This window comes from Vombatus ursinus, unplaced genomic scaffold (assembly GCF_900497805.2).
Source record: "Vombatus ursinus unplaced genomic scaffold, bare-nosed wombat genome assembly UNPS02000580.1, whole genome shotgun sequence".
Lineage (NCBI taxonomy): Eukaryota > Metazoa > Chordata > Mammalia > Diprotodontia > Vombatidae > Vombatus > Vombatus ursinus.
In genome coordinates, this window is record NW_020940358.1 from 12,707,377 (window position 1) to 12,722,223 (window position 14,847).

The window sequence follows — 14,847 nt, forward strand, 5'->3', positions numbered from 1 at the left end:
GATATACAACATCACAAGGAAAAGGTCCTCCCTGCAGAATCCCTTCTCAAACTTAACTCATGAATGCCTTAGCTGTTTTAACTCCTTTCCTGTGATGGTCACAACCCTTGACTTCTTCTCCACTATCCAAACAATTCCACATCTTGGTCTGCAATTGGGTCTTGATCAGAAATGTTGCCTTGCCACTTCCTCTCTGCAGTGAAATATATGAATGATTACATGTTAACTTATAATGATCAAAATAGCAAGGTGATGTATGGAGAATTTATTGTGCATTTGATTATGCCCACGTTCCAAGTGTTGATAGTACTAAGGATTTCTTCCAAAGACAGCACATAGCCAAATGGCACATATGCATTTTTAAAATAATTTGTGGTCTACTGGGTTTTTTTTATTCAAAACACATTCTGTTTTAAAAATATATATACAGTGACTTTACTTTAAAAAAATCCACCCAAAGAAATAGTTGAAGTAAATAGTTTTCACAATAAATAATCTGCTTTTCTAAAATGTACAAAATCTGCTATGAAATCAGAAACTTACCATTTACTTGTAATAAAGATATTTACTTTTACAACTACAATAACTTACATAATATTCATATGGAATATAACATTTTAGCCAAGACCTACCCTCCTTTGCTCAATACATTAGCTGTCTCCACTCTAACTACTTCAGCACCAACTCCAAAGTCAGTACTATGTAGTAGGGATTCAATCTCCTCCACAACACATCTTCTCATAGAGTAAAAGTTACATTTTAAGATGCTTGGAGAGAAAGAAGCTTACAGCAAGATCCAGAGGGAACAGAACAGACAAAGCCACAAGTTACAATTCCAAGTTGCTTTTCTTTTCAATTATATAGTTAAATATGAATTTACATAATTTACAAAGAAGGGGTAGGGTAGGGTGGGGAAGTTTATTTTGAAATCATCCCCAGAAGATCCTTTAAAAAAATATTGAACTTGAACACTGTGGGTCAATACCCCTTTCCCCCCCATAGTCAGATTTCTTAAGAACAACTCATGCTGGAAATTTAAATTAATCCTCCAATGGGCCACCTTTGTATTGGGAAAGATGAAAATGGAAAGGCCAGTTAAATATGAATGAGCTACATGTGGAGCTTAGCATAGTTGAAAGATTGCATGTATTAATTTACTTATCTTAATGTCCCCCAAAATGCAATTTCAACTTTGAGATACACTCTTTTGATGAGTAACACTGTTTCCAGATTTCTTTACATTAAGTACTATGAGCTTCAGAACCATAACCACCAAGGTAGATCTGATTTGTGTCTAATGTGGATAACTTACTAAGTGGCTAATTTCATGGAATGCTAGCCTGCTATATTTTCAGATACAAGTTATCAGCTGTGATTTTTCTGCATAGATATTTGGCATTTATTATAGTAAGGGCATTTGTTTACATTTGTAAATAGTTTGCTATCTACTTGTTTAGGATGTGAATCTGTGTATAAATGCAAGTAAGTATTTTTCTGACTTGCCATATTTCTCCAAAAGCAACTTCCTGCATGAAACCAGAGTTGTTGGATGCCATGACCCCCAGAGCACATCTGGGAGTATTTTATCCATTAAAGAAACTTGACTAGTTTTATTTTGCTACTCTTTGGATTGGGGCATGTCATTTTGATGAGGAAACTGGCTAGTTTTCTGAGTAAAACTCATTCCTTTGGCAGAGAAGAATGGAAATTTGAATCCTATGTGTCCCAGTGGTCAGAGCAATTGGAGAACAAGGTGTCACAGAATGCAAAATACTTCAGCAGCTTTCTCTTTTTTGGAATAGCACAAATGCAGGGATACCACATGGTGAGATCTGGTGTCTGCCTGAAGCATTCATTTGTTTCTCTCATTGCAGATACAGTCTTCTTGGTTTTTTTTTCCTGCCTTCAACTAATCTTGGAGACACAAGAAAAAAAAAAGAATACATTATTTTTTAATTGAAAGATTCAATTTAATAAACAATTATTTAGTATATGTGATGCACAAGTTATGTTACAGGAAACTTTTCCTGATCCCTATTAACAACTCTACATTCCCTCTTTTAATCATTTCCTATTTGTACTGCATATATCTTATTTGGACAGAGTTGTTGGCAGGTTGTCTCCCTCTATAGACTGTGAGCTCTTTGAGAGCAAGACAGTATTTTACCTTCCTTTATATTCCCAAGGCTTGGCACAGTGCCTGGCACATAGTAGGTGCTTAATAAGTGTTTATTGACTGAGGGACTGACCATATGTGTATGTGTTTGATCTTCCGCCTTTTCCAATCCAGTCCCAACTGATACATATTACCTCCTCTATGAGATTCACACTCACTCAAAAGGTATCCACCTAAGCAAAATCAAGTGGATAAAGAATGCATATTTTCCAGATGGTTACATGCAGCTGGATGGGCAGACTATCAAGTTAGTCCACTAGGATAAATGTCTGGGACAGGCATCTTCTGATGGGTGACAAGCTGGGCCCAAAATTGTTATAGGAAAACAAGAATGGGCTGGATCATGCTTAGAAAATGCCATAGTGCTTTCAATTATCTTAAGTGGATCCTTGATTAAAAGCCTATCTTTTATGCCAAAATTCTCCTGGCAATGCTATATGGCTACATATAATGGATCATAATGATCACAGAGATATCAAAATTGCAAGAGATACAAAAGTCAATAGAAAGATATGTTGAGTATAAATAATCTACAGCATATCACCAAAGAGGACTTACGTAAAAGAAGTGCCCTCCCCCCAAAAAACAATCAAGGTAATATATGGCTAATCACATAGTAAGAGTAAGAGCTAAATGATAAAAGATCTTGAAGGCTACATTGGTGTCCATGCTTATTTAAAGATTGTATGTCAGGTAGATCCTCTAAAGAGAATTTATGTGAATACATGAATTCAATTAGTCAATAGGCATTTGCTAAGTGCTTATCAAGTGCCAGGACTGCAAGGGGCTGAGTATACAAGAGAAAAGGTTTTTTAAGGAAAAAAAGGCCCTGCCCTCAAGGAACTCAACATTCTAATTGGAGAGACAACATGTAAATAACTAGTACATATAAGATATGTAAAAGTAGATAGTAATCTCAGGGGAAAAGGTAGCTAAGAAGACCAGAACAAGCTTCCTGTAGAAGGCTGGATTTGAGCTAAGTGTTGAAATGAGCCAGGGAAACTAAGATGCAGAGGCGAGGATGGAAAACATTCCTGGCATTGGGGATAGCCAATGCAAAGGCAGAGAGATAGGAGATGGAGTATCAAGTGTGAAGAATGGGCCACTATAGCAGGATCACAGAATGAATTGGGGGGGGAGGTGATGTAAAAAGGAACAAGGTTGTGAAGAGCTTTAAATCCCAAAGAAAGGATTTTATATTTGATCCTGGAAGTAATAGGGAGCCATGGAAATTTATTGAGTAGGGGAGTGCTAAGTGGAAGATGAATTGGAGTTGAGAGAGACTTGAAGCAGGAACACCAACTAAAGACTATTGCAGTAAGCCATGGGAGAAATTATGATGAGTGTTCAAACTAGGGTGGTAACTGTATGAACCAGAACAGTATAGAATGTGAAGGTATAGTTGAATTGCAATGTTTTCTATGGAAGGAATCATCATAGAAATAAAATCACATGCACATGCACATGCATATCTACAGGAACAGTTAACTAAATTTTAGACAATTCAACAAACATTTGGGTACCAGCAAAGGGACGGCTAAGTGGCTCAGTAGATAGAGTACCAGCCCCAGAGTCAGGAAGACTCATCTCCCTGAGTTCAAATCTGTACTCACATACTTAACTATCTATGTGACACTGGGCTAGTCACTTACCCCTGTTTGCTTCAGTTCCCTCAACTGTAAAATGAGCTGGAGAAGGAAATGGTAAACCACTCTATTATCTTTGCCAATAAAACCCCAAATGAGGTCACAAAGAGTAGGACAGCACTGAAATGACTGAACAATAATAATTTTCAAAGCACCATTATTTGTGCAATGAATACATAGACTAAACAGGACACAGTGCCTGCCCTTAAGAACTTACAGTCAAATCAGGGGGTTAAGAACAAATGGTAGGATATAAGTTATAAAATTATTCTTACATAAGAGAGATCCAGAGCGGTTTGAAAGATTCAAGAAGGTGGGGATCACATAGCTAAGGGGATCAAGGAAGGCTTCATAAATGAGGTAGCACATGAGTAATGTCTAGAGGAAAGGGAAGGATTTTAACAAGTAGAAATGGGCAGGGAGGACACCATCACAGCTATGGAGGATCATGTGTGCAAAATAAAGGGGTCTGGACAGGACAAAATGAGACAGGGGAACAGTTAGCATCCTGATTTGGCCAGAATGAAGGGAGGATATACCAAAAAGCTGGATGCTTCATCTCTTGTCTCCATGCCTTGGCACAGACTTCATGCCTACATTCCTCCATTCCTGGAATGTACTCCCTCTTCACTTCTACTTTGTAGAACCACTAGTTCCCTTTTGATCTTCCCTCCAACTAATACCCTCTCTCCCAAAATCTGTATTCATTTTGCATGTATTCAGTAATATGTATTTAAATGTTGTCTCCCCCGTTAGAAAGTAACCTCCTGAAGGGCAAGGGCTATTTTATCTTTATATTCCCAGCTTATCCCAGGGCCTAGCACATAGTGAGTGTTTACTAAGTGCTTATTCATTAATTGACTAGAGCCACATCCTGGTAGACCTGGGAGCCAGGTTAGATAATGCAGATAGCTTCCAAGGGTACAACATAAAAAAAAAGACAGAGATTTTTCATATTATTTTTTGTCATAAATTCACATATTTTACTGGCAGGAAATCCTACTTTCCATGATATGTAGGTATTTATTTTGTGATAAGGCAACTCACAAATTCTACCAAAGGCTCAAAATCTCCAGTAGACAACCCATAAGAGATACAATTTTCAAAGCTGGGCAGGGAGAAGAGAAACAAATACTTTGTAGCAAATATACTTTGGGATTCCAACTTTCTCCATTAAGTCAGCCCCAGCTTTCCAACTTCTACATTTACATTTAACTAATCAATTAATCCCTTTATTTCATTTAATTGACTCGTTTGACTCATCTGAAGTTTCATACAATGAATGAATGAATATGAAAGGAATGAACAGGTGGTGACCAAGTTATGAAAGACTACAAAAAATGAACTTTGAAACTAATGATTCCCAAATGAGTTGGTCTTCTGACACTCTGTCTTGTTTTTGAGGCAATGTGATATAACGGGAAGAAGACTAGACTGAGAGTCAAAGGGAAGAGATTCAAATTCTGGCTCTGCTACTTATGTGACCTTCAGCCATTCACTTTATTTCCTTGAGCCTTCCAATATCAAATGAAGCCATAATCTCTAAGGAAACTTTCACTTATAAATATATGGTCTTGTAACAAAGAAAATCAAAATTATTTATACTGATTCCAAGAATCCAACTGGCAAAAAAAAGTCCCCTCTAATCTTTCTTAGGTTTGTAACTCTGTCTGGGATCAGACTATATCCATTGACTAGAGAGATGTTCAAGACTTCCATTCAAATGTTCCTAGTAGCTATGTAATAAATGATATGCCTAGTCATACAACTCACCTCTGTTCATGCATTTGTGCTGTCAGGGCCACTTTTCTGGAGGCTGTTCCACATCTCTGTCTTGATGTTTTTCTACTGTCCTTGAATTACTATAAAGAGAAGGTTGGTTTCAATAATCAACCCAAATTGTAGCACTCTAAATTTGTCTTCTAGAAAATGCTTAAGATTTTTAGGAATGCAATAATGACTGACTCATCTTTACTCTCATGCATGAAGTCGACATTGGTGCATTCTAGAATGCAAACATACTCAGATCCCTTTCTACTATTTAAATACTTAGTCAAGAAGGATTCTAATATTATACTTCTATACAATATCATGTTTCTGTATGCTAACTATTAGGTCATCTGGGAGAGGAGGGGAAGATATATAGTCAACATTGAATTTTCATAGTCGTACAAAATTTGAAACTGGTTTCCACAAGTAGTTTTCATTCATTATTAATCAATAGAAGAAAAGACTGTGGTTTTGAAGTCACAGGACCTGAATTCTAATCCAGTGCTTAGCTCAGTGTCTGGGATATAGTAAGTGCTTAATAAATTCTGGTTGAGTGACTGATGTATCTCTGCTCTGTTACTAACTAGCTGTGAGATCTTGAGCAAGAATCAACCTGTCTGGACCTCATTATATACCTTAAAGCTCTTTATAAAGATTAGCTATTACTCTCAGTAAAACAAAAGGGTTCGACTAGATTGTCTCTGGGGCACCTTCCAATTCTGATACTCTATGTTCCCACCTTCAGGTTTGCTTACAGAAACTATTCTAAGTAACTATTTCTCAGTTGACAATTCATGTTCTACTTAATTTTATTTTTTAGGTATCAAGAAAGTTCTTATAATTGCTCTTTCAAAGTAGTCTTTTTGTTGGAACACAACCAACGCCAGTTGTCCCTTGGACTTTTTTTTTTAGAAGTACATTCAAGATCAAGAACAAGACCAATGGAACCTGGGGAATACTTGGTAGTCTTCTCAGCCTTCAGCCAGATACCTGGCCCACTAAATTTCCATGGTATGTTAGTAACTCTAAGGGTGGAAAAGCCCAGGGCATACCAAAGGCATTATTGATATGTGACTGGTAAAAGAAGTGGGCCAGTCATGGAATGGAATGGCACATAACCAATGCACAATGGATAACCTAAGCCGGAAATACTAAAAGAACCAGAGGAAGGCCATGAACAAGATGAGTTGATTCTCTATGAAGGATGGATGAATGAATGAATGAAAAAGCAATTATTAAGCACCTTACCAGAAATATGAATAAAGAAGAAAGACAATCCCTGTTCCCAAGACACTAATATTTTAATAGATGAAGACAAATATAGATGGTTTCAGTTGTAAGTCCAATGGAAAGACCCCATGGTGCATAGGATGCAGCAGCAAAGCAGATGGCAATAAATCTTCTTTAATGTCATTTCCATTAATAAAATCCTATCCTTTTATGATGCTGAATTATGTGTGAATTTATGAGAAAATACGGACAAAATTGCACAGGAAGGCCCAGTTGGTTGCCATCTGGACTGGCAGAGGAAGCATCCACATTGATGAAATCACAGACCCATTAGAGGACCACAGTAACCACTTTTGTTTATGTTCTATAACAAGCAGCTAGGTAGTACAATGGATAGAGTGCGAGGCCTGGAGTCAGGAAGACCCAAGTTAAAATCTAGCCTCAGGTACTTACTAGTTGTGTGACCCTGGGCAAGTCACTTAACCTCTGTTTGCCTTAGTTTCCTCATCTGTAAAAGGCAGATAGAAATAGCATCTACCTCCCAGGCTACTTGTGAGGCTCAAATGAGATGTGTAAAGTGCTTGGCACATAGCAGGTGCTATATAAATGTTAACTATTATTATTATATATTACAGTCATTTAGTGTCTTACTGAAGTAGGCTGCTACCAAAGAATCACTTTTCGTTGAATGATTAAAATTTCCTAGAGGGCCATTTACCTTCTGTTGTCCTCAGTTCTGGTGCAAAAATGAATGCAGTCACCATCATCTTGTTCTGTGCAAGAACATCGGTTCCGAGGCCCTTCAAATGGTGGCGAAGTCCTGAGGGTAGGATCTGCAGATCTCTTGTCCCGGAAGCTGCCTCTGTAATTGGAGAGCCCATATGGTACAGTCCGTCTGTAAAGGATTGGGAGACAAATAGAACGTGTGTATCATTTCACTGTGTGTATTAATGACTCAACATACATGAGTGCTACACCAAGGAAAAAAGAAAGAAAAGACAAGAGATGTTGCCTGGTGTATATTTAAGTGGGGGTTGACAACTACCACAAGGGAACTGCTGCCAGGATTTACCCAATAACAAAGAAGTGCCAGGGATGAGCTGATCCGTCTCTACCATCACATCACAAGATAGCATTTTCTGATAACAAAGAGCTCTATATCCATTGTCTCATTTGAGCCTTGTGAAGAAGATGGTATAAAGATTATTATCCCCAATTCTTGGGGTTTTGTTTTTTCAGGTAGGGAAACAAAGGCTCAAAAAAGTAAAACAGCATACCTGAGGCCAAACAGCAAGTAGAAGGTGGTCTCAAACCCATATCTCCTGCCTCCAAATCCAGTACTCTTTCCAAAGCAGTACATTGAAGAATCAGGGGAGTTGGTTTTGAATCTTAGCTCTGTAACTAAAAACCTGTGTGACCTTGGGTCAGGGGTGAAGAACCTGAGGCCTTGGGACCCCATGTGGCCTTCAAGGTCCTTGGGTGCAGCGTTTTGACTGAGTCCCGGTTTCAGAGAACAAATCCTGTTAGTTTGAACTATCTATGAGTCTTCCACATCCATCAGAATATAAATTCCTTGAGGCTAAGGTCTATCATTTTTGTCCTTGTATCCCCCATATGGGAGACTCTTTTCCCCTCTAAGGGGTTTACCCTTTGTGGGCTATCATTCAAGCTAAAAGGGATCAAACAAACCCAATTGCAGTCATTCAAAAATTGGAGTTCCATGAAAAGGGAAAGCATCTCCCCATAGGATGCGCTTAGAATATATTAGGGAGGAAATTGGACGCAAGGGGCCTCTTTTGCAAAGCTGACCCAGAACTGGGATAATCTCTACTCTGAGCAATTCTGACTGAACACTACTGGGTGTGGGCTTCGGCATTCAATATACTTATCTTCAATATTCTTGGCCTAATGGCTTGGCTTCCTGTGCCTGGGACTAGGGAGGAGGTAAGTGCTTCAGCATGCAAAAGGTCTCAACATTCTCACACCATCTGCACCAGGAAACTTCTCTGTTTACATTTCTAATTATTTCAGGCCAGAGTTAAGACAACTATGAGAAAACCTAGATGTGATTCTACTAAGTCTTCCTTCCTTTCCCACCTCCATCCCCAACATCTCAAGTCAATTTTCTCTGCAGACTTCTATTGCTTCCTTCTGTAAGTTTTGCCTGGGGCGTTTCCCTCCTCTCCCCCTGGAAATAGGAGGAGTAATTACCAGTAACTGGAGCTGGCTGTCCAGAGGTTAATATTCCTGAGTTAGTTCAGAGGGAGGGAGTGAGGGGCAGCCCAAAACGTGTCACAAGGACATTTCAATTGACAGGCCTGCTAATCCCAGAAAGGTTACATGCCCCCGAAACGCCTGTGAAATGGCCAAGCTATACAGGCAAAATTCCTTACTAATTCCAGAAGCTGGCAGACATCTGTGGTTTTTGCCATATGGGTGACTTTTTTTCCCCTCTAAGGGGTTTACGCTTTGTGGGCTATCATTCAAGCTAAAGGGGATTAAACAAACCCAATTTCAGTCATTAAGAAAAAAAAAAGAATTTGGCCTCCAGGCCAACCTATCTCACACTAGAATTCATCAGATCTTGCTTTATCTTTATTTTTGAGGTTATTGACTGGTGGGTGATAGCGCATTGCTCAACGAGGAAATTGGTCTTAAGAAAAGGTTTGTCACCCAAAACCCTGACCTACTTACTGATCCAGCTGATGATACATGTTGGTACATAGATGCTGGTGTTATGAAATGCAGTAAGACAGTTAATGGCAGTTTCTAGCTATTATAGTCTATGCCCAAGCCACAAAAGATTTATACAAGAGAAAAGACTGCCAAATTATTTGGTGGAGAAATATTTAAATCATATGCTGCTTAATTGAAGTTAGCTTTGAAAGGCTGTGACTTGATTTCATGACAAATTGCTAATAATTTGGAGGGCTGTGCAGTCATAAATGGCTCTTCCAAAAATATTTTGGCATTTCTTTACCAGGGATTCCTATCCCTGACTTTGTGACACTCCAGATTATCTCAGATTATCTCAAGGAGTTTCATGAAATTCTCCAAATGTTCTCAAGGTGTTAAGAGATAGGGGACAGGGATTAAACCTATGATTTCATTGCTACAGGAAAGGCCCAGATGAGGGAACTTCCTTTACCAGTGCAGGTTGGCATCTTCTCTACAACTTACACAGTCTTAGAAGCTTGCTTAGGGCACTGGGACATTGTGTCTTGCCCAGAGTCACACAGCCAATATGTGTCAGAAGCATGGCAAATGCTGGTCTTCCTGGCGTTTAGATTGACCTAATACCTGTATTCAACACAAGACACTGCCTCTTAAAATAAAATAAAGTCTGGTGTAGTGAGATACACACCTGTGATTCCTACTACTAGGGGAGGCTGAGGCTGGTGGATTGTTTGAGTTTGAGACTTCTGCACTACAGTAGAGCTAAAGATGATGTCCACATTGAGTCTGGTACCAATATAGTGAGTCCCCAGGGGAACACAGGTCCACCAGACTGCTTAAGGAGAAGCCAACCCTCTCAAGTTGGTAAAACAGATCAGGTTAAAGCTCCATTCTGATCAGGACTGGGATCAGTTCATGAGTAGCTACCAAACTTCCAGCCTGGGCAAGATATGAAAACTCAGTGTTAAAAAGAGAGAGAGAGAGAGAGAGAGAGAGAAAGAAAGAGGAGAAAAAAGTAAAGATTAAACTGAATTCACAGAATCATAGAATCTCAGAGTTGGGAAGGACCTCAGAGTTCATTTTGTTCAACCTGTATCTGGGTAGGAAGCACCTATATCATATTCTTCCACTTTCATTTTATAATAATAGCTCACTTTTATATTATACTTCAAGGTTTACAAAGTATTTTTTCTCATAGCTTTGTGAGGTCGGCCATGCAAGTTTTAATACTCCTGGTTTACAGATGAGAAAACTGAAGTACAAAGAGATGACATGATTTATTTCCCAGGGAAGTGAAGCAAAAGCCCCAGGCAAAGCTTTATAGAAGGAAGTCACAGAGCTAGTGGTTGAAATAGATCTCCAAACCAAGACTTCTAACTCTGATTCCAGTACTTTCTATTCTACTGTGCTGGGGGTGTGTGTACATGTGTGTGTGTGCACATGTGTATCTATGTGTGTGTGTGTGTAGTTTGGGAAATAGATCATCTTTGGTGTCATAAAGATCTGGGTTCAAGTCATGGAATGAAGGCAACTTTACACTTTTTCCCCCTTCCTCCCACTCTATTCATGGAGAGCTAGGGCTATACTGGGTGAACTTCTGACCTAGGCAGCCTCCAGATGTTTAGCATCTTGGGATCATAAAATGGAGACCGAAAGCAGAACATGGGTCCTGTTCAGCCCCAACCTTTGCTAAGAAACTCAACTTTTCCCTATGAAAAGGCTAAGCAGGGTAGGGAAGGATGGAACAATGAAGACATTGTGGTGAGTCAGGGTTTGGCTAAACATATGTTTTCCCAGTAATAGAGTCATATTAAATCTCTAAGTGTTGACATTAAACCTAGTCCCCCCATTTCCACATGAAAATCTCACAAAGGGAATAACAATGCACCCATTTTTTCAATCAGCAGAGAGACCTACAATTTTGAAAACATTAGCCTAGAGCTGATCAACTTGAATAAAACTTTTTCATATGTTTCAAAGGAAAAAACAAGAAATATGCTATTAATTAATATAGACATTTTTTAGCATTTTCTCATTCACACAAATGAACTATATTCAAATGAGTAGCTGGACATAAATCATACTGGAAAAAATCATGACGTGATGGAAAGAGCAATGGGTTTAAAACTGGAGGCCTTATATTTTAATCCCAGCTTGGCTACTATGTAGCCTTGGGAAAATTACTTCTCTCTTGGCTTCCTGGCCTCGGTTTCTCATCTATGAAAGAAAGGAGTTAAACTAAATATTCTCTAATGTGCCTTCTAGCTCCAAAGTCTATAAAAATAATCCCTTTTATTCCTGATAGCTTCAAAAAATAAAACATACACTATTCCTGTGACCTGTTTCATTTATTCACTCAACACACATCTAATATGAAGCACCTACTAGGTGCACAGCACTATTCTAGGCCTAGTTGGGAACTAATAAGAAAAGAGAAGAAAAAATATTGGCCTAAAGAGACAGTCAAGATTACAAGTTTCTCAAGGACAAAGGACGACCATGATGTCTTCAATTCCATCCGTAGCTTCCACAGTACTTACCACAGAACTGAGATTATAATAGGTGGTCAACAGATAATTGTTGGCTGACTGCCAACTCGGAATATTTAAACCAATAAATGGTTTCCTGTGGACTCAAATGCATCTTAGGTGTGCATGAGCTTCTTTTGGATTCAGCTGTCACACTACTATATAGAAACAATGACCAAAGGAAGGATATTACTGGAAATTCCAATTCTGTCATTCTTAGTCCATTGCAACATCTTTAAAAAGTAGCTAGCACTTTGAAGGTGTGAGAATTATACCAATTGTGTATATTATTATCATTATTATTATTATTATTATTAACCAGCGTTTATAGAACACTTTAAGGTCTGCAAAGCACTTTACAAATGATATTTCATTGTAAAACAACTCTATGAAGCCGGTGCTATCAACCCCATTTTAAAATGAGGAAAATGAGGCTGAGAGAGGTTATATGACTTGCCTATGGTCACACAGACAAGAAGTGTCTGAGGTAGGATCTGATTTCTGCTCTTCCTAATTCCACATCTAGCACTCTATCCACTCAACAATTGAATAACAAAAAAAAAGGCTGAGAAAATAGATCAGACACACAATCTGACATATAAATGTCCCTACTCTCCACCACTTTTTCATTTTCCTGATCCCCAAAAGCTACCTTTACTAACTGAACAGCCACAACCACCAATGCCAACACTATTTCCCCTTACCAAGGTGCAATCACCACCTAGTGGTCAAACAGGTAACTGCAAGCATATACCAGCCATTTAAAGAAGCTAGACATTCCCACTTTGGGGACATGGGATTAAATAGAACTAAAGCTGCAAAGCACCTCAGAAGGCATATGGACCAACCCCCTAATTTTACACAAGAGGAAACAGGGACAGAGATTTACTAGACAGTTAGATGATCTTTATGAGTTATTGGTCAGCCCTCTGATGATGAACCGCTCTGACCTTACTGAGTCTGGTCTTTGGATGACAGAAACATGTTCAGGTACTAGGCCTGGAAACACTTGAAGTGTTTGGATATAGCAGAACTAGCATTCTGCTGGTGCAGCCCTTGAGAGCCCAAGGTCACTTTGACACCACAAGAAGGCATCAGAGCAAGATATTAGTGAAGGTGAAAAATATTTGATAATTGACAGTGAAAGATGTCTGTTACTTATAAATACCTACTAGTAATTTACCCAAAGTCACACAGCTAGTAAGTGGCAGAGTAGTAATTTAAACTCCTAATAAATCGTCTTCTTACTACACTATCTGCCATATCATATCAGTCCTAGGAATGTGTACAGATTGAAAAATCTTGGATCATCTGTATCTGTTCAAATATGGGATCACTTGTGTCTGGGATATAACAGCACAAAAAAGAGAAATGAGCAAAAAAAAAAAGGTCAAACAAAAGACCTTTGTGTAAAATAAATGCCTTTCAATAGACAGGGGAGAAGAGACAGAGAGAGAGAGAGAGAGAGAGAGAGAGAGGAGACAGAGATGATATAGATATAGAGACAGAAATGATACAGATATAGCAAGAGAAATAGATATATATATAACTATATGTGTGTATAATGTGTGTGTATATAAGTAATAGATACCTTTCATTGTCAATTAACTGTCTAATAATTATTAGATGTCTTTCACTACTAATATATTGCCCTGAATTTTCCTCATGGTATCAAGGTGATTGTGGGTTCTCAAGGATTATACCAGCAGAACACTAGCTCTGCCACATCCAAACACTTGCCAGACCTAGTAACTGAATACGTTTCTGTCATCCAAAGATCAAGCTCACTATGGTCAGAAGGGTTCATCATCAGAGGGTTGCCTAATAACTCACAAAGATGATCAGACTGTCTAGTAAAGCAGAAGGATTATGAAGGAGGTGCCCAGATGGACAACTCTAGGCCTTCATTTGATATACTAGGTCATAAATTAAGAGTTGAAAGAGACTTTCAAGATCATCTTGTCCAATGCCCTCACTTTAAAGTGGTAACTGAAGCCAAGAGAAATTAAGTAGCTAGCCCAAGGTCTTATAAGCATCAAATAGTAAAGTCAGAATTTATACCTAGATCTTCTGGATTCAAATCCAATGCTTTCCCCCACTACATCATGTTGTCTTTGATCTAATTTATTTAATTCATGAAGATGGTGATATTTCCTATTATTGAATTTTCCTAAAATAGACCACCCAGTCAAACAAAAATATTATTAAACACACATGGTAAATTTTCGTGGCCAAATCACTCAAGTATATTTTTTTTCCTAAGCTAGGGGAGGCATGAATAGACAATAGTTTATCTGAGAAAAGATCTGGAGGTTTTAGTAGGCTACAAGTTCAGCATGTCAATAGTGTGATATGGCTGCCAAGACAGCTAACTGAATCTTAGGCAGCATCAAGAAAAGCACAGGGCCTCAAGACCAGGAAAATGATAGACCCATCAGACTCTGCCCTGGTCAGGCCACATCTGGAGTGTTGTTTTCAATTCTGGGTGCCATATTTTAGGAAGAATATTGATAAAGTAGAGAGGAGCTAGTAGAGGACAGCTGGGATGGTGAAGGGCCTGAAGAGCACGCCGCATAAGGATGTTTGAAAAAAAGTGGAGATGCTTAAACTGTAGAAAAGAAAACTTGAGAATGGGGGAGGTGGCATGCTAGCTGTCTTCAAGAATTTGAAGAGTTGTCATGTGGAAGAGAGATGTAGGTTTGTTCTACTTGGCCCCAGGGAGTGAACTGGTAGTAACAGTTAAATATTGTGAAGAGATAGATTTAGGCTTGATGTAAGGAAAACTTCCTAGCAATTAGAGTTATCTAGACTGGGCTGGACC

General features: G+C 38.7%; 1 protein-coding gene across 2 annotated transcripts in view; it reads right to left on the reverse strand.

Annotated features, from left to right (window-relative positions):
- Window positions 1-250: 250 nt before the first annotated feature.
- EDN3 (endothelin 3) overlaps window positions 251-14,847 on the reverse strand; it is a 39,233-nt gene continuing 24,636 nt past the window's right edge. Inside the window, exons 3-5 of one of the 2 annotated variants that reach the window (XM_027850018.1) lie at window positions 7,541-7,717; window positions 5,596-5,684; window positions 251-1,909 (exon numbers count right to left, since the gene is read on the reverse strand). In XM_027850018.1, coding sequence (XP_027705819.1) covers window positions 5,618-5,684; window positions 7,541-7,717 — 244 coding nt within the window. In that variant the 3' untranslated portion in view covers window positions 251-1,909; window positions 5,596-5,617. Of the gene's footprint in view, window positions 1,915-5,595; window positions 5,685-7,540; window positions 7,718-14,847 lie in introns of both variants that reach the window. The other variant, XM_027850009.1, reaches the window with a different exon arrangement.